The sequence below is a fragment of the Pongo abelii genome, chromosome 20, assembly GCF_028885655.2.
Source record: "Pongo abelii isolate AG06213 chromosome 20, NHGRI_mPonAbe1-v2.0_pri, whole genome shotgun sequence".
Lineage (NCBI taxonomy): Eukaryota > Metazoa > Chordata > Mammalia > Primates > Hominidae > Pongo > Pongo abelii.
Window position 1 is genome coordinate 21,012,037 of NC_072005.2, and position 19,087 is coordinate 21,031,123.

Below are 19,087 nucleotides of genomic sequence, written 5' to 3' on the forward strand. Positions count from 1 at the left end.
TGTTAAACAGGTACTATGTGCTCAAGAATATGATACAGAGCACTGTGCTGGGCATAACACATTATGTGATTTAATTCTCATAACACCCTGGAAGCTGGTACTAAGGGTTTAATAGTTTTCAAGATTTAGATAAAGGGCCCAGCATTTTTATTTCTTCTTCTGTTTCTCTGTCATCAATTTTTTAAAATTGTACAGAATAAAAGCTAAATATAGACAGATGAAAGATATAGAAAGAGGTTAATGTAGTTTAGACAAAATTTCATTCTGTTTATATTTACTTTATTGTGACTTACGGAGCAACTACTGGATCTGCAGGAATAGAAAACAAGTTTCTAAATAAATGTCTCCACAAGCACTGGTTTTAATAGAACATTTAAAAACTAGGACCCTAAAATACATACTTTATTTATCCCATTTATCTGCTTTGTGGTTTCAGGAAATTGTGAGCACCAGCTCTAGAAAGGCAGCAGGATTCACCAGCCAAAATTCTGATCTCTTCTAATCAGTTACCTGAAGCAAGACTACAAGATAGGGTCAGACCTAAATAAGGCCTCCAAAAATGGTGAATCTGAACAGGTCTGGGTCAGGGTGAGGATCGTATGTAAAATTCTGCTCTCTATGTCACTGCAGTACTACCAGTTTTGTTTTTTCTAAGCTTACCTAAAAAAAAAAAAAAAAAAAACTTAAATCCCAGAGTTTCTGTAATTTTAATATTTTCTAGCCACTGCCCTGTCAACTTTGTACTACATTTTAATGCGCAATTTAAACAAATCCTTTAAGGTTTTCTAGGGTAATTTTTTTTTTTTGAGATGTAGTCTTGCTCTGTCACACAGGCTGGTGTGCAGTGGTGCCATCTCCACTCACTACAGCCTCTGCCTCCAGGGCTCAAGTGATTCTTCTCTCTCAGCCTCCTGAGTAGCTGGAACTACAAGTGCATGCCACCACGCCAGGCTAATTTTTGTATTATTAGTAGAGATGGCATTTCACCATATTAGCCAGGCTGGTCCCAAACTCCTGACCTTGTGATCCACCTGCCTCGGCCCCACAAAGTGCTGGGATTACAGGCATGAGTAACCACACCCAGATTTTCTAGGGTAATTTTATTAGAAAATAAATATGTACATGTAGCAAGGTAAAAGAAATAGAAATTATACAGCCAGGAGTGGTGGCTGATGCCCATAATCCCAGCACTTTGGGAGGATGATGTGGGTGGATCACAACCTCAGGATTTCGAGACCAGCTTGACCAGATGGTGAAACCCCATCTCTACTAAATATACAAAAATTAAAAGAATATATATATATAAAAAAATTAGCTGGGCGTGATGGCTGGCACCTGTAATCCCAGCTACTCAGGAGGCTGAAGCAGGAGAATCACTTGAACCAGGACAGCAGAGGTTGCAGTGAGCCAAGATCATACCACTGCACTCCAGCCTAGGTAACAGAGACTCCGTCTCAAAAAAAGAAAAAAAAACCTATAATAACAATTCTTCTGTTCATAAATATGCCTTCAGATGTAGACATCAGAAGTCTCAAAAATATAAAGAAAGTGGCCTAAATAAAGCCCAGGATTTTGGACACATCTATTTATTGTACCAACCATATGATGCATAATTCAATTATTTATCCAGTTGCTAGTCTAGACTAAAAGTTTCTGGATTGTAGGAACCAAGACTGCTTCATAGTTTTTTTTAATGGCCATATAAAATGGAAGCAACTAGTTTATCCATTTGGGTCTCCAGATCTTTTCCTTCTTTACCGTCCAAGTACTGGGAAACTGGAGAAACTCTCATCTGGGTACCAACCAAAGACACCTCTTGTATGAGTTGATGAACAAACACAGGATGACTCATTTCACTTACACTGAGACAGAAGGAGAATTAACCACTCTTGTCAGCCTAACACAATTCTGCTCTGAACATCCTCAAATGCCTCAAAGACACCTAGGTGATTGTGAGGGATTTCCAGTGACCCTGGGCTGATGGCCCAATGATAAGCCAGGCTGGAGAGACTTAGGCTGAAGATCAATGCAACAGAATAGAGAGCCCAGAAATAATGCCACCCTCCTATAACCATCAGATTTTTGACAAAGCTGACAAGAGAAATGTGGGAAGAATTCTCTCTTTAATAAATGGTGCTGGAATAACTACCTAGCACTATGTAGAAGATTGAAACTAGCTCCCTTCATTACAGCATATACAAAAATCAACTGAAGATAAACACTTAAATGTAAGCTTAAAATTATAAGAAACACTGCACGAAAACCTAGAAAATACCATTCTAGACACAGAAACTGGCAAAGAATTCGTGATGAAGCTACCAAAAGCAACTGCAACAGAAGCAAAAATTGACAAATGGGACCTATTTAAACTAAAGAGCTTCTTCACAGCAAAGGAAACTATTAACAGAGGGAAAAGACAACCTACAGAATGAAAGAAAATATTTGCAAACTTTGCCTCTAACAAAGGTTTAATATCCAGAATTTATTAGAAACTTAAACAAGTTTAAAAGAAAAAACCAAACGACCTCATTAAAAAGTAGGCAAAAAAGATGAACAGATGCTTTTCAAAAGAAAATATACATGTGGCTAAGAAGTACGTGAAAAAAATGCTCATCGCTAATCACTAGAGAAATTAAAAGAAAAACCACATGTGGCTAAGAAGTACATGAAAAAAATGCTCATCGCTAATCACTAGAGAAATTAAAAGAAAAACCACAATGAGATATCACTTCACACCAGTCAGAATGGCTATTTTCAAAAAGTCAAGAAATAACAGATGCTGGCAAGGTTGCAGAGAAAACGGAATGCTTATACTCTGCTGGTGGGAGTGTAAATTAGTTTAACAACTGTAAAAAGCAGTGTGGCAATTCCTCACAGAACTGAAAACAGAATTATCATTTGACCCAGCGATCTCATAATTGGGTATATACCCAAAGAAATATAAATTATTATATTATAAAGACACATCCACATGCATGTTCACTGCAGCACTATTCACAATAGCAAAGACAAGGACAGGCCCCAAATGCCTGTCAATGGTAGACTGGGTAAAGAAAATATGGTATGGTCAGATGCGGTGGCTCATGTCTGTAATCCCAGCACTTTGGGAGGCTGAGGCAGGTGGACTCCCTGAGCTTAGAAGTTTGAGATCAGCCTGGGCAACAATGCAAAATCCTGTCTCCATGGAAAATACAAAAAGAAAAACTGGTCAGGTGTGGTAATGCCCGCCTGTAGTCCAAGCTACTTGGGAGGATGAGGCAGGAGAAAATTGCTTGAGCCTGGGAGGTTGAGGCTAAAGTAAACCAATATCATGCCATGGCACTCTAGCCTGGGCAATAAGGGAGACCATGTCTCCAAAAATAAAATAAAAGATTTAGTCAAAATAAAATATGGTACATAAACATCATGGAATACTCTGTGGCCATTAAAAAAAAAATCATGTCCTTTGCAATAACATCAATGAAGCTGGAGACCATCATTCTTAGAAAACAAATGCAGAGGTCTGGCACAGTGGCTCATGCCTGTAATCCCACCACTTTGGGAAGCCAATGTGGGTTGATCACTTGAGGTCAGGAGTTTGAGAACAGCCTTCCCAACATGGAGAAACCCCATCTCTACTAAAAATACAGAATTAGCTGCGCATGGTGGCATGCATCTGTAATCCCAGCTACTCAAGAGGCTGAGGCAGGAGAATCACTTGAAACTGGGAGACGGAGGTTGCAGTGAGCCGAGATCATACCATTGCACTCCAGCCTGGGCAACAAAAGTGAAACTCCATTTCCAAAAAAAAAAAAAAAAAGGAAGAAAAAGAAAATAATGCAGTAACAGAAAACCAAATGCATGTTTTTATTTATAAGTAAGAGCTAAATAATAAGAACACACAAACACAAAGAGGAGAACAGATGCTGTGGCCTAGTTGAGGGTGGAGGGTGGAAGACTAAGAGTATCAGAAAACATACCTGTTTGGTGCTATGCTTAATACCTCAGTGACAAAATAATCTGCACGCAAAACCCCCATGCACCAAAACAAACCCACATGTACCCCGAAACAAAAATAAAAGCTAAAAGAAAAAATTAAATCCCTGGGTGGGAGAGATTGCAATGTAGGTGAGAGGACTGATTTTTGCTACAGATAGTTGTCTCGGTGCAGCTGTACTCTGATTTATTACTGTGTGCATACAGACATACGAGATTATGAACAGCTGATTCAAAATGCTAGGTTGGTGGAGAAAACAGGTTGCTGCTGCAGATTTAGTGTCTGGGGGTGGGGATACGCCAGGAGACTTGTAGAGACTTGTGGGTTCTTGGCAAGAAACACTAGGATCAAAAATGCTGTGGTGAAGTTCCTGAGGGTGGCGCCTACTCTTTTAAGTTTTCAGTCCTCTGTCACCCTGGGAGAATACCTGGAATCACAGGACAATGGGCAGTGTGACAGCCTGTGTACCAGACAGCAGAGCTCCCATTCTGAAACACCTAGAGTTTTATTCCAGGCCAGACTTCTGTGATATCTTTTTCCTGGCACCAAATCTGTAGAGTTGGTTGAACATTAAACAATTCTCCAACACCAACTCAATGTCTGACATTTGAATGCTGACACCACCCACAGTCAGCACAGACCCTGATTCAGGGCTCGGTCCCACAACACTGTCCTCACTGCAGATGCCAATCACAAACCCCATGGGCTTATCTATGCTTCTGAGCTACTGTTTAAAAACTAGGGAGTCCCATAACCTCCCTGAAGTTCAATAATTTGGTAGAGCTACTCACAGAACTCAGCAAAACACTGCAGTGATGTTTAACAGTTTAATATGTAAGATGCAGCCCAGGAAAAGCCAAATGGAAGAAATGCGTAGAACAAATAATAAAAGAGATGGGGAAAGATGAAACACATAGATAATCCTGGAAAATCTTTGTGATTAATAAAATTCTCCATCTTTTGTGTGTTCCAGGAACAGTTTATGAAAAGAAACACTCTTCCCATTATGACTTAGTGCTCTCTTTTCTTACCTATCACACAGGCAGACACACACACTGCACATTTTCTCCTTTTTCTCATTAAAAAAAACAGCTGAATTTGTCTTCAGTGCTCAAAATAAAATATTTCTTCACTTTGTCACCCAGGCTGGAGTGCAGTGGTGCAATCTCAGCTCACTGCAACCTCTGCCTCCCAGGTTTAAGCAATTCTCCTGCCTCAGCCTCCCAAGTAGCTGGGATTATAGGCACCCACCAACACACCTGGCTAATTTTTTTTTTTTTTGAAATGGAATTTCACTCTTGTTGCCCAGGCTAGAGTGCACTGGTGTGATCTTGGCTCACCACAAACTTTCAAGCCATTTCCCAGGTTCAAGCCATTCTCCTGCCTCAGCCTCATGAGTATCTGGGATTACAGGCATGCACCACCATACCTGATGTTTTTTTTTTTTTTTTTTGGTAGTAGAGATGGGGTTTCTCCATGTTGGTCAGGCTGGTCTCAAACTCCCGACCTCAGGTGATCTGCCCACCTCAGCCTCCCAATAATTTTTGTATTTTAGTAGAGACAGGATTTCACCATGTTGGACAGGCTGGTCTTGAACACCTGACCTCGGGTGATCCGCCTGTCTCAGCCTCCCAAAGTGCTGGGATTACAGGCGTGAGCCACCACACTTAGCCTAAAATAAAATATCCCTTAATCAAACTCTTCTTAAGCTTATCTCCCTCCCTCAGGCTCCTGAACTTTGTGTTACCCTCAGTCTGAGTCAGCATACAACCCCACTTTATGTCCCTCCTAAGAACATGCGGATTTCAGGGTAAGACATCCTCTGATCTAAAATATGACTTTTTCACTCTCCATTTGCCATTCCCTTCCCACCTGCTTTCTAATCTTGTTTGCTCCTCACTAAAAAAGAAAGCCCTTTTCTGCCTACATCTTTGCAAGCCACAAAGATCTTATACTTACTTGGTATTTTCTGCTGTTGCAATTGTTTTTGGAATTCATTTTTTTAACATAAATTAATATTTTTTATTCTACAAAGTGTAGAAAGTGCCACAAAACATAACAACTTAATCATAAGACCCTCTAAGTTTCCTTTCATCTTAACCTCAACTGCATCTGCCTGTGGATCCCCAGCTTTCCAGGGTTCTGTAGCTTCTCTCAGGATAAAGGCTCCTTTTATGGCTGGGGTGAGCAGGATGGGACATCTGCAGGGGAGGCTCCCCAGAAAAAAACTGAGTCTTTAATAACATCCTGTTGCAGGATTAATATCAGCCTTAGCTTGGAGTCACTATGTTCAAGCTTTGATTTCCATGTCAGAGTTATTCACTTGGTTTTTGAAACTAAGTGTTAGAAAAATCCAGGGAAATTACTCAAACACAGTGTTTACATAAGAAGGAAATGCTTACTTTTTTTTTTTTTTTTGAGACAGAGTCACCCTGTGGCCCAGGCTGGAGTTCAATGGCATGATCTTTGCTCACCACAACCTCTGCCTCCCGGGTTCAAGACCTTCTTGTGCCTCAGCCTCCCATGTTGTTGGGAATACAGGCATATGCCACCACACCCGGCTAATTTTTGTATTTTTAGTAGAGATGGGGTTTCATCATGTTGGGCAGGCTGGTCTCAAACTCCTGACCTCAAGTGATCCACCCACCTCAGCCTCCTAAAGTGCTAAGATGACAGGCGTGAGCCACTGCACCTGGCTAAGGTGCTTGCATTTGATACCTCTGTAAGAAAAGCAAATATATCTACTACTTTCAGAAAATATATGTATTATTTTATTATGTATCTTAAAAATAAGTAGGCTGGGTGCGGCAAATCATGCTTGTAATCCCAACACTTTGGAAGGCCGAGGCAGGTAGGTGACGATGTCAGAAGATCACGACCATTTTGGCCAACATGTTGAAACCCCCTCTCTACTTAAAATACAAAAAAATTAGCTGGGTGTGGTGGCAGGTGCCTGTAATCCCAGCTACTCAGGAGGTGGGGGCAGGAGAATTGCTTGAACCCAGGAGGTGGAGGCTGCAGTGAGCAGAGATCACACCACTGCACTCCAACCTGTTGACAGAGCGAGACTCTGTTTCAAAAAAATAAGTAAATAAATAAAATAATGTAGTAAAAAATTAGTCACATGGGAACACTTCTAGAAGGTACCATGTTTCATCACATATAATTTAGCATTTAATTCAGAACTCAACAGGATATAGAACTGAGATATTCACTGTCACAAATTTCCCCTGCAAAAAGAGGAACTAATGTGTTGACGAATCTATGTAACTCATCAATTATCTACCACATTTTCCTGTGGAAATATATTCATTGTCTACAGCCAAAATGGAAGAGAGATTTTCCCTATTTTTTTCCTTGGTAACTAGCATTCCTGGCTAACATAGTGAAACCCCATCTCTACTAAAAATATAAAAATTAGCTGGGCGTGGTGTCGCGTGCCCATACTCCCAACTACTCCAGAGGCTGAAGCAGAAGAATGCTTGAACCTGAGAGGAGGAGGTTGCAGTGAGCCGAGATCTGACACTGCACTCCAGCTCTGGGGACAGAGCGAGACTCCGTCTCAAAAAAAATAAAAATAAAATAATAATAATTAATTGAGGAACATGGGGTACACTTGAGGCCTTGCTTGGGACACGTGGAAAATACCAGGGAAAATCAGTCCGCTGTGGGGTGTGAAAATAACTAAATGGCAGGCAATTAGACTGAAGAAGCTCTAGTCCCTGGATTCCTACCTCAAAAAAAAAAAAATCTAAGCTCATGTGCATTTTTTGGGAAATTACTACATTAGGGGAAAGAAAATTCAGGCTTAAGCAACTATAAACTGCCAATTAAACTGTAATTACATAACCAGGAATTTTTTTTTTTTTTTGAGACGGAGTCTCACTCTGTCGCCCAGGCTGGCATGCAGTGTGGCATGATCTCGGCTGACTGTAACCTCCGCCTCCTGGGTTCAAGCAATACTCTGCCTTGGCCTCCGAGTAGCTAGGATTACAGGCGTATGCCACCATGCCTGGCTCATTTTTGTATTTTTAGTAGAGACACGGTTTCAACCCGTTGGCCAGGCTGGTCTTGAACTCCTGACCTCGTGATCCACCAGCCTTGGCCTCCCAAAGTGCTGGGATTACAGATGTGAGCCACCCCGCCCGGCTATAACCGGGAAATTTCTACCTTGATTGTACAAATTAAGAAACTGCATAACTAAAACTAACCAATTATTGAATTTGGTTTTCTTCATCATGCATTTTATAAATGTCTTTTCTTCAAGCCACTCCCATGGACCACAAACTACAAACTGTAGCTGGGTGCTATGCAATTCTGGATTCACTCTTTGATTACATTATTTGATATTTTTGCAGTGACTCCCATAACTTTTTTTTTTTTTTTTCTTAAGACAGAGTTTTCCTCTGTCGCCAGGCTGGAGTGCAGTGGCAAGATCTCAGCTTACTGCAACCTCCACCTCCGGAGTTCAAGCGATTCTCTCACTTCTGCCTCCCGAGAAGCTGGGATTACAGACATCTGTCATCACACCCAGCTAATTTTTGCATTTTTAGTAGACATGGGGTTTCCCCATTTGGGCCAGGCTTATCTTGAAGTCCTGACCTCAAGTGATCCGCCTGCCTCGGCCTCCCAAAGTGCTGGGCTTACAGGCGTGAACGACGGCGCCCGGCCCCATAAATTTTTAATAGCAGAAAACAGAAACTGTGAACCCCACGGACCAAAGCTTTTCCCATTCATGAACCCGCACCCCAGGTCAGCATTCTCCCCTGACGACCCTCTGGTGGTCCCTGCACATTCTGGGAGAGACGGGGGGCTGCGGTTGCAGAGCTGCCCACAGAGCGCTCCAGGCCAGAGCACAGTCACTACGCAGGGAAGACACAGGACACCAGGGGGCCCGGCTGTCAGCGTAGCCGCCATCTTATGGCTGAACGGGACTGAGGCCGAGCTGGGCAAGGAGAACTCAGGGTGCAGATTGTGGAGCTGACTACGCAGAGGCCTGAGTCCCGCCACAGCCACTTTCCACCGGTTCCAACCAGCATATCCCCCTCTCTCGGGATGTCGGACGGGCACTCTCACCATTTCTAGGCTTCCAGGGCTCCCGGGCGTCTTAGCTGTGGATCTCTCAATACCTGCAGGACACAGGGCCACAGAGGCTGGGCCTCTAGGAGCAGAGGACACAGAGCAGTGAAGACAAGATCTGGAGCTCCCGCTGCAGTCAGAGACAAAGGCCCCGCAAAACACGGAAGCCTTCCACTTCACTCTGGCTGCGTGCCTGATTGGACGGCTTCCAGCCCAACGTCCCTGATTGGATAATGCTTAAAGCCCCGCCTCCTCAGGCCCTGAGTGACAGAAGATATGATCAGATGCCGGGCTGAGTGAACAAAGAGTGACAGCCTAAGCAGCTGGCTTTTCAAACAGTGCTTCCTCCCCGAGCTGAGCCAGGCCCACCCCAGAGCATGGGAACATTTTATCTCTTGTTTACTCTCTTTCTTGTTGAATGTATTAGGTGAACAGAAGTATTTTGCTGTCATTAATAATACATAAATTTTTTGTTCAACAGAAAATCAACTTTTACTTTGGTAATAGTGTATTATCTATTAAAGCTAATTTTAATAAAACTTTATAAATAAATCAAATTTGTCATTTTTGACCACTCCAGATTTACATATATATTTTGTAATATCTTGTAATTTTTTAAAACTATATTTTATTTTTATCCACATTCTTTTTATTTTTTCAATTTGAAACAACCTTTAAGTAATTTCCAACAGCTATAGGAGATAGAAATCATTTAGAGGCAGGTATGGATAGTTCACGCTGGTAATTACAACACTTTGGGAGGCCAAGGTGAGCGGATCACTTGAGGTCAGGAGTTCAAGACAAGCCTAGCCAACATGGTGAAACCCCATGTCTAATAATAACTAATAATATAAATAATAATAACTAATAATATAAAAAGTTACCGGGGTGTGGGGGTGCACATCTGTAGTCCCAGCTACACCGGAGGCTGAGGCAGGGGAATCGACCGAAGCCAGGAGGTGGAGGTTGTGTAACAGCCCAAGGGGTTCATTTTACCCTTCGCCCAGACAGAGCCGATTCATCAAAACAGGGGAATTTGTGGAGGAAAAGTTACATATTAAATTTGAACTCAATTGAATGTGGACACAAACAATTGTCACCAAGTCCCAGAACAGGTTGTGTGAGCCCCTGAGGTGTTCATCCCGTGCAGTATCGAAGAAATCTCTATTTCAGTCTATTCCTATATATTAGTTGTTGAAACACAATAGACAATCACAAAAAAAGGTTGACCTTTTTGTGTCCCTTGAGGCAAGTCATGAAGGGCTGTCATCACTGGGCCTTATGCCAAACAACTCTTTACAAAAGAGCTAGGGTCCCAGACTGCCCTGAAGCTTCATGAGACCTCTCCTTGTCTGTGCATGGATGGGTGGCTGACTCTGGAGCTGTGACTATTGCTTCCCTCTCTGGTGGTGAATCCCCCATAGTCTGGTGAGGGTAAAAAAAAAAAATATATATCTATCTATCTATCTATCTATCTATCTATATATATATCTTTTCCCATCTCCTCTTCTTATTGCAATTTGCTTATTACATCAATCTGCTTATTGTATTTATTTGCTTATTATATTATATGCTTATTATATTATTACTTTATTATGTCTGCATTGCCATTTACGTGGGATAAAAGTTGTTTACCCTTAATGGTATTGTGTGTGTGTCTTTGTTTCTCCCCTCTCACATTTGCCTCACAGAACATTTTTGGCATCACAAATAGGATTTAGAAACAAAAGTGTGCCCCTTTTTGACCAGAAGGACAGGGCTGGAGGGCTCAGGGACTTCCCATATCCTGGGATGGGAACTCCCCCAGTTCTCCCTCTTGGTGATTGAATGGTCCAGGGGAACTGGCCTTTGTGAGAATTGGGAATATAAATTAGTGCAATTTAAACCTTTGACTGTGCGTGAAGGGCTGCAGGGAATTCCAGTCAGCAAAGGAGATGCTGAGGGGATCTCCCAAAGTGGATGGTGTTTGCTTACTGCTTATAAGTTAATGTATCATGATAGGGGCTGGTTGCTACAAGATAAATATAAGCTGGAAAAGGAAAATGCTAATCTGACTTCCAGACTGGCCCTGGCCCAATGCCAGTCAATGTCTTGACTGATCAAGCTCAAAGCTATCAGCCTATTGCTGAAAAAAAGCAGCTGTCCAGGTGGCCCAGTCAGGATAAAACTGAAGAACTAGTCAGACGGGGCTTGGAGCAGGTAAAAACCCAGTTCCTATGTCAAAAATGGGAAATTAACCCTAGTAAAATTCAAGGACCTGCACAAAGTGTAAAATTCCTTGGCATTTTATGGAATGCAAAGAAATAGTCCATTTTACCAAAGGCTAAGGCTAAAATACTAGATTTTGCAACCCCTACCACTAATGTATTGTCTTGTTTGGATTCTGGAGACATCATATTCCCCACTTGGGTAACATTTTACAACCTCTGCATGCAGCCACTAGAAAATGCTATGACTTTACTGGGGAGAGAAAGAGAGCATGGCCTTTGAACAAGCTAAACAAGCAGTGCAACTGGCCCTGGATCTATGGCCCATACAGGATGGGCCAGTAGAACTGCAAGTAACTGTCCCAGATCAACATGCTAATTGGAGCCTTGGGCAGAAACAAGATGGGAAGAGGGTACTTTTCAGGATTTGGACCCAGAAACTGCCAGAGGCCGGAAAAGCTTATACCTCTTTCAAGAAGCAATTGTTAGCTTGCTATTGGGCTTTGCTGGAAATGGAACACCTCTGCTTCAACCATGATGTTTTTATGAGACCTGAAATTCCTATTATGACTTGAGACATGAGTTCCCCCAAAACCCACCAGATTGGGCACACCCAAGAAAGTAGCATCATAAAATGGAAATGGCACATACAAAACCAGCCTAAGCCAAAACTAAAGGGGGTATCACTTTTACATGAGGATGGACAAAACTTGCCAGCTCAGGAAACACTGAACGAGTCCTGCAGATAGAGAGGGAAACACCCCCCTCCCCTGACCACCCATCAAATGGGATCAGAAACATGCTTGGTTTACTGATGGATCCGCCAAATACATTGGTGGGACCCAATGCTGGAAGGCTGTGGCTTATAATCCTCTTAAAAATATAAGCATTTCTGATGAAGGAAAGAGTGGGAGCATTCAGTTAGCTGAACTGGTAGCCATCCTCTGAGCTATTCAGGAGGAGACCAGAGGGATTTGTCACTTGTATACCAACTCTTGCTCAGTAGCAAATGGTCTTACCACCTGGGTGCCCCAGTGGCAATGAAGCAAATGGCTAACTGGGAATAAAGAGGTTTGGCGAGAACAATACTGGTAAGGTATCTGAATCCGGGTGCACAACACATACCACTGTGTTCCATATTGTTTGTTGTTGTTGTTGTTGTTTTCCTAGCCCTGTCACCAAACTGAAGTGCAGCAGTGCAATCTCAGCTCACTGCAACCTCTGCCGCCCGAGTTTATGACATTCTCCTGCCTCAGCCTACCAAGTAGCTGGGATTACAGGCACAGGCCGCCACGTCCAGCTAATTTTTTTTTTTTTTTTTTTTTTTTTTTTTAGACTTAGTCTCACTCTGTTGCTAGAATGGAGTGCAGTGGCGCGATCTGGGCTCACTGCAACGTCCATGTCCCAGGTTCAAGTGATTCTCCTGACTCAGCCTCCCGAGTAGCTGGGACCACAGGTGCGCACCACCATGCCCAGCTAATTTTTGTATTTTTAGTAAAGACAGGGTTTCATCATGTTGGCCAGGATGGTCTCAATCTCTTGACCTCATGATCCACCCAACTCTGCCTCCCAAAGTGCTGGGATTACAGGCATGAGCCGCTGCACCTGGCCCTGTTTTCCATGTTGATGTTCATGCATCTCTGCTTTCTCTTGACAGACTATTTAATCAGCAGGAAGATCAACAGGCAAAAATTTCCACCATAACTGTGATCTTGAATGTGGATAAATGGAATACAACATGTTCAAGCCTTGCAATGAGAGGCATTATAGTGTATGGTGGTATAATTGATAGCGATTACCAGGGAGAGTTAAAGGTCATTTTATACAATAACACTCCAGATTCTTTTGCTATAAAACCACAGATGCTCGTTGCTCAATTGTTAGTGGTACCTTGTGAACAATTAACCCCTGAGGAAATCTTTGTCCAACAGAGTCTACATACAGAACTGGGGGATTCAGATCCCCTGGTACAGGTAGCTTAAATCCTGGAGTCAAAATATAGGTACAGCATCCCTCAGATCCTGACCCTAAGGCTGGTGACCTTGTAGATATGAAAGCAGAAAATGAAGGCATAGTACAATTTCCTAAAGATGAAAAACAATATCATTTCCCCTCTGTTTTTGTTATTACAGGGAATAACCTATCTACTAATGGTCAGCACCTGTGTCTTTGTGTCTGAGGCCAAGAATAAATTCATCAACTGGGTAGCCATCGCTGCAACTGAAGCCAACCACAATCAATGTTGGCTATACGTCGAGTTGCTGGAGGCCGCCAAAAATGGCTACCTTGGAGAATCGTCTGTGACAACATTTCGGAATGGCTATATTGTTACCAATGGGCCACTACAACAACACTTGCAATCCAACCTGGACTTCCTTGGACCACACTAAACAATCTATCTTTGCCAAGTCAGACAAAAGATGAACTCCTCCCTCACATTACATCAAAAGCCTTGGTATTCTGCCCAATATTCCTGGAATGGTATATACTACAAACCCGCTGTGCTGGTGGCTGGATTCCATACAGCCTCTGCTTTGTCTGGAGGCCTTAAATGGCTCCTCTAATGTTACTCTGGGGTTTCTCCAGTCACTTGTCAACACATACTCCAAATCAACAACATTATGCCCAATGAAACACAATCTCTTTCCTATTTTAATAAGAGATTAGTACACTATGATTACAGTAGCTCCATTGCTGTCCCCTGGGGGGCCCTCTGGGTATGCAGATCCTATGGGTGGCGATACATGCCCCCACTTTGGATGGGGAGATGCACTTGGGGGGTGGACATTAATTCCATTCACTATCCGGGATAATGTTCCCCTCTCCAGTAATCTAGATGCTTAGAAACATCGCTAGTTACAAATGCGCTGGACTCCCCGGTGGTGGTACCCTATCACAGTATTCTCCCCTGCCGCTGGTACATTCCTCCTTCACCAACAAGTTATAATACTTAGCTTACCTGTAGAAAAAGCTCTTAATGATAGTAACAGTGGACTTATGTTGTTACCAGATGAATTTGCTCAGCTGCATATTGTTGTGTTGCAAAATCAAATGGCATTAGATATGCTTACCGCAGCCCAAGGAGGGGTTTGCACCTTACTGCATACTGAATGTTGTGAGTATATTCCTGGCAAGTCTCACAATATTACTCTGTTTGCAATGCCATGTTGGGTCTAATTTTTATTAATTGTGCTTTTAATTCTCCTGTGCTTACCCTGTATCTGTAATCTATATCAACTATGCCTTCCCCATGTATCCGTAAGGGTATTTTAATACAATTGAGTATCCAATTGAAGCCGAATGTAGTGGAAAACTTAAATATTAAATTTGAACTCAATTGAATGTGGACACAAACAATGGTCACCAAGTCTCAGAACAGATTATGTGAGCCCCTTTAGGCATTTATCCGGCGCTGTTTCAGAGAAATTTCTACTTCAATCTATTCCTATACGTTAGTTATTGAGAGACAATAGCCAATCACAAAAACAGGTTAAACTTTTTACAGGTGTGAGCCACCATGCCTGGCCTTGGATGGGGTTTTTGTGGGTACTTTTTTGTTGTTGAAGCTGTTGTTCCTTTCTGTTTATTTTTCTTTCAATGGTCAGGACTGTCTTCTGTAGGGCTGCTGCAGTTTTCTGGGGGTTCACTTCAGGCCCTGTTCATCCGGTTCACTCCCGTGCCTGGAGACGTCACTGAAGGAGGTTGGAGAAGAGCAAAGAAGAGTCTGCTCCTTCCTCTGTGATCTCTGACCTCAAGAGGCAGCAACCTGATGCCAGTAGGATCGCTCCTGTATAGGGTGTCTGACAACCCCTGTTGAAGTGTCACCAGTTGGGTGGCATGGGGAGCAGAACCCATTTAATGAAGCACTTTGACTATTCCTTGGTGGAGAGGGGTGTTTTGCTGGGGGGAAACCACTCATCTGGGCTGCTTGAATTCCTCAGAACTAGCAGGAAGAAAGGCTAAGTCTACTGGTCCACAGAGACTGCAGCCACCCCTCCCCCTAGGGGCTCAGGCCCAGGGAGATCAGGGTTATATCCCTGAGCCCCTGGCTGGAGATGTTGGAATTCCTGGAGGGAGGCCCTGACCAGTGAGGAGGGATGGGTCAGGGTCAGGCCTGAAGAGACATTCTGGCCACAGTCTGCCACAGCCCGTGTGTTGGGCTGTGGGGGACACCTCTTGAGACCAAGCTGTCCAGTTTCCCTGGATCTAGCAGAGGAAAAGTGTGGCTGGGAGCTATAGAGATGGCTGCTTCCCTTTCCCCATCCAGGGAGCTTAGCCTGTTAGGCAGTTTCGAGTCCCAGTGCTGGCTGCTGTCCCTCCCTCAAGGAGCTCAAACAGCTTAGACAGTAGCCAACTGCAACTGTGGTGCTGGTCGCCCCTCCCTTGGGAACTCGGCAGGCTTAAGTAGATTCTAGCTGAGAGTCTGTTCATAATCTGCTCAGCTCCAGGGTTGTGTCAGGCATAATAAGTTCCTCTTCAAAGGGTAACTTCCTTGTTCTTTGTTCTCAAAATCAACTTCCTTGTACCTTCCCGCTCCTAGCTACCTGCTCCGTAAACATCTCTTCTCCCCGGTTGCAATCTGTAACCCACATCTCTTCCTTATTTGGAAGAAGTCCTCCTCACTCCTAGTTACCTGCTCTGTAAACAACCTTCCTGACAGTCTCGATTTAAAATAGCCATCGAGTTAACTTAGATTGTGCGGTCTGACTCCAGCCAATGGGGGCAGGACACAGAAGTAGGGACTGTGTTAGGGACTTTTCTCCCTTGTATGCTGTGCTTTCACAACAGCCAGAGACATGACTGGCACCCTTCTGCAGAAGTAAATTTGCCTTGCCTTGCTGAGAAATTCCTTGTTTTCTTTGCGACTCTGAGCTCTTGTTTCCAATGGTTGGGACCCTAGGCTCCAGTGGCGGGAATTCATGAGTGGAATCTTCTAATCCGTGGGTTGCATAGTTCCATGGAAAAAGCACAGTTTCCCAGGATGGGTAGCAGGCTCACTCACCACCTCCCTTGGCTATAGGGCGAGGGCTCCTCAGGCCCATGTGGGTGTCAAGTGGGCTGCCACACCACACTGCTCTTCCTCTCCATGGATCACGCCAGGCACCTAGTCAGTTCGGATGAGAGGACCTGGATACCTCAGGTTATGGTGCAGGATTCACACACTATTATGGTTCTTTTCTATGGGATGCTGCTTCTAGTCAGCCATCTTGGCCCTGCCACCACCAATTTTTCTTTCAAAGGCTAATGGAATTCGGCTGTGAATCCATCTGGTTCTGAACATTTTTTTTTGGTTGGCAATTTTTTGAAATTATTATTTCAATCTCACTTCTTGTTATTAGTCTGTTCAGAGTTGTTGTTTTTAAACCTAGGAGGGTTGTACTTTTCAGGAATTTATTCATCTCCTTCAGGTTTTCTAATTTATGCACATAAAGGTGTTCACAGTAGCCCTGAATGATCTTTTGTATTTCTGTGGCATCAGTTGCAGTATCTTCTGTTTCATTTCTAACTGAGCTTATTTGGATCTTATCTCTTCTTGGTTAATGCTGTTAATGGTCTATCAATTTTGTGTATCTTTTCTAAGAGCCAGCTTTTCATTGCATTTATACTTTGGATTTTTTGTTGTTGTTGTTGTTTCAGTTTCATTTAGCTCTGCTCTGATCTTTGTTATTTCTTTTCTTCTGCTGGGTTTGGGTTTTCTTGTTTCTCTAGTTCCTTGAGGTGTTATCTTACATGGTCAACTTATGTTCTTTCAGACTTTTTCCCAGAGAAATTTGATGCTATGAACTTTCTTTTCAGCACCACTTCTGCTGTATCCCAGACATTTTGATCAGTTGTGCCATTATTAATGTTCAGTTGAAAGAATTTTTAAATTTTAATCTTGATTTCATCCAAAGGTCATTCAGAAACAGATTGATCATAAATTTAACTTTTTGTTTAATTTCCTTGTATTTAATTTCTAAAATGTATTTAATTTTCATATATTTGCATGGTTTTGATAGTTCATTTAGAGTTGATTTTGAATTTTATTCCACTGCAGTCTGAGAGAGTAGTTGATATAATTTTCATTGTCTTAAATGTATTGTGACTTGTTTTGTGGCCTATCATGTGTCTGTCTTGGAGAATGTTCCATGTGCTGATGAATAAAATGTATATTCTGCAGGTGTTGGGCAGAATGTTCTGTAAATATTTGTCAAGTCCATTTGTTCTAGGGTATAGCTTAAGTCCATTGTGTTTTTTGTTGTTGTTGTTGTTGTTGACTTTCTGTCTTGATGACTTGTCTAGTGCTGTCAGTAGAGTATTGAAGTTCCCCATTATTATTGTGTTGCCATTTATCTCCTTTCTTAGGTCTCGTAGTAACTGCTTTATGAATTTGGGAGCTCCAGTGTTAGGTGCATATATATTTAGGATGGTTACATTTTCCTGTTGACTAGTCCTTTTATTATGATATAATGTCCCTCTTTGTGTTTTTCTTAATTTTTTACCTGTTTTTACTTTAAAGCCTATTTTGTCTGATGTAAAAATGGCTACTACTGCTTGCTTTTGGGGTACATTTGCATGGAATATCTTTTTCCAACACTTTAAGTTTATGTGAGTCCTTATGTGTCGGGTGAGTCTCCTGAAGACAGCAGATATTTTGTGGGTAAACTCTTATCTATTCTGCCATTCTGTATGTTTTAAGTGGAGCATTTAGGCCATTTACATTCAACGTTAGTATTGAGGTGTGAAGGACTATTCTATTCATTGTGCCAGTAGTTTCCCAAATACCTTTTATATTGTATTATTGTTTTATAGGCCTTGTGAGATTTATGCCTTAAGGAGGTTCTATTTCAGTGTATTTTGAGGTTTTGTTTCAAGATATAGAACCCTTTTTATCAGTTCTTATAGTGGTGTCTTGGTAGTGGTGAATTCTCTCAGTATTTGTTCTTCTGGAAAAAACTGTATCTTTCCTTCATTTATGAAGCTTAGTTTCACTGGATACAAAATTTGGGCTGATACTTGTCTTGTTTAAGGAGGCTAAACATAGGACGCCAATCCCTTCTAGCTTGAAGGGATTCTGTTGAGAAATCTGCTGGTAATCTGATATGTTTTTCTTTATAGGTTATCTGATGCTTTTGTCTCACAGCTCTTAAAAATCTTTCCTTTATATTGACTTCAGATAACCTGATGACTGTGTGCCTAGGTGATGATCTTCTTGTGATGAATTTCCTTGGTGTTCTTTGAACTTCTTGTATTTGGATGTCTAGATCTCTAGCAAGGCCAGGACAGTTTTCCTCAATTACTTCCTCAAATAAGTTTTCCAAACCTTTAGGTTTCACTTCTTCCCTGGGAACACCAATTATTCTTAGGTTAAGTTGTTTACATAATTCCAAGCTTCTTGGAGGTTTGGTTCATTTTTTAAATTCTTTTTTGTCTTTGTTAGATTGGGTTAATTCAAAAGCCTTGTCTTTGAGCTCTGAAGTTCTTTCTTTTACTTGTTTGTATCTATTTTTGTAATTTTCTACTATGTTTTGCCTTTCTCTAATTGTGCCTTTCATTTCCAGAAGTTGTGATTTTTTTTTATTTATGCTATCTATTTCTCTGGTAATTGTTTTCGTCCATATCCTGTATTTAAAAAAAAAATTTCTTTCAGTTAGTATTTATCTTTCTCTGGTGTCTCTTTAAGTGGCTTAATAATGGACCTTGTGAATTCTTTTTCTGGCAATTCAGAGATTTCTTCTTGATTTGCGTCCATTGCTAGGGAGCTAATGTGGTCTTTCAAAGGTGTTAAAAAATCTTTGCTTTGTTATGTTACCAGATTGTTTTTTTGGTTCCTTCTCGTTTGGGT

At 42.0% G+C, this 19,087-nt stretch overlaps 1 protein-coding gene and 1 long non-coding RNA gene across 6 annotated transcripts in view; one reads left to right on the forward strand and one right to left on the reverse strand.

Annotated features, from left to right (window-relative positions):
• LOC100461269 (zinc finger protein 737) overlaps nt 1–9,240 on the reverse strand; it is a 32,213-nt gene extending 22,973 nt beyond the window's left edge. For 2 of the 5 annotated variants that reach the window (XM_063720024.1, XM_063720026.1), the window contains exon 1: nt 9,053–9,234. In XM_063720024.1, the coding sequence (XP_063576094.1) occupies nt 9,053–9,055 (3 nt within the window). In that variant the 5' untranslated portion in view covers nt 9,056–9,234. Of the gene's footprint in view, nt 1–9,052 lie in introns of all 5 variants that reach the window. The other 3 variants (XM_054540047.2, XM_024237277.3, XM_054540050.2) reach the window with 2 other exon arrangements.
• Nucleotides 1–17,093, forward strand: part of LOC134760702 (uncharacterized) — a 74,937-nt gene extending 57,844 nt beyond the window's left edge. Inside the window, exon 3 of the long non-coding RNA XR_010138589.1 lies at nt 13,395–17,093. This is a non-coding gene — a long non-coding RNA (uncharacterized LOC134760702). The remainder of the gene's footprint in view (nt 1–13,394) is intronic.
• Nucleotides 17,094–19,087: the final 1,994 nt, after the last annotated feature.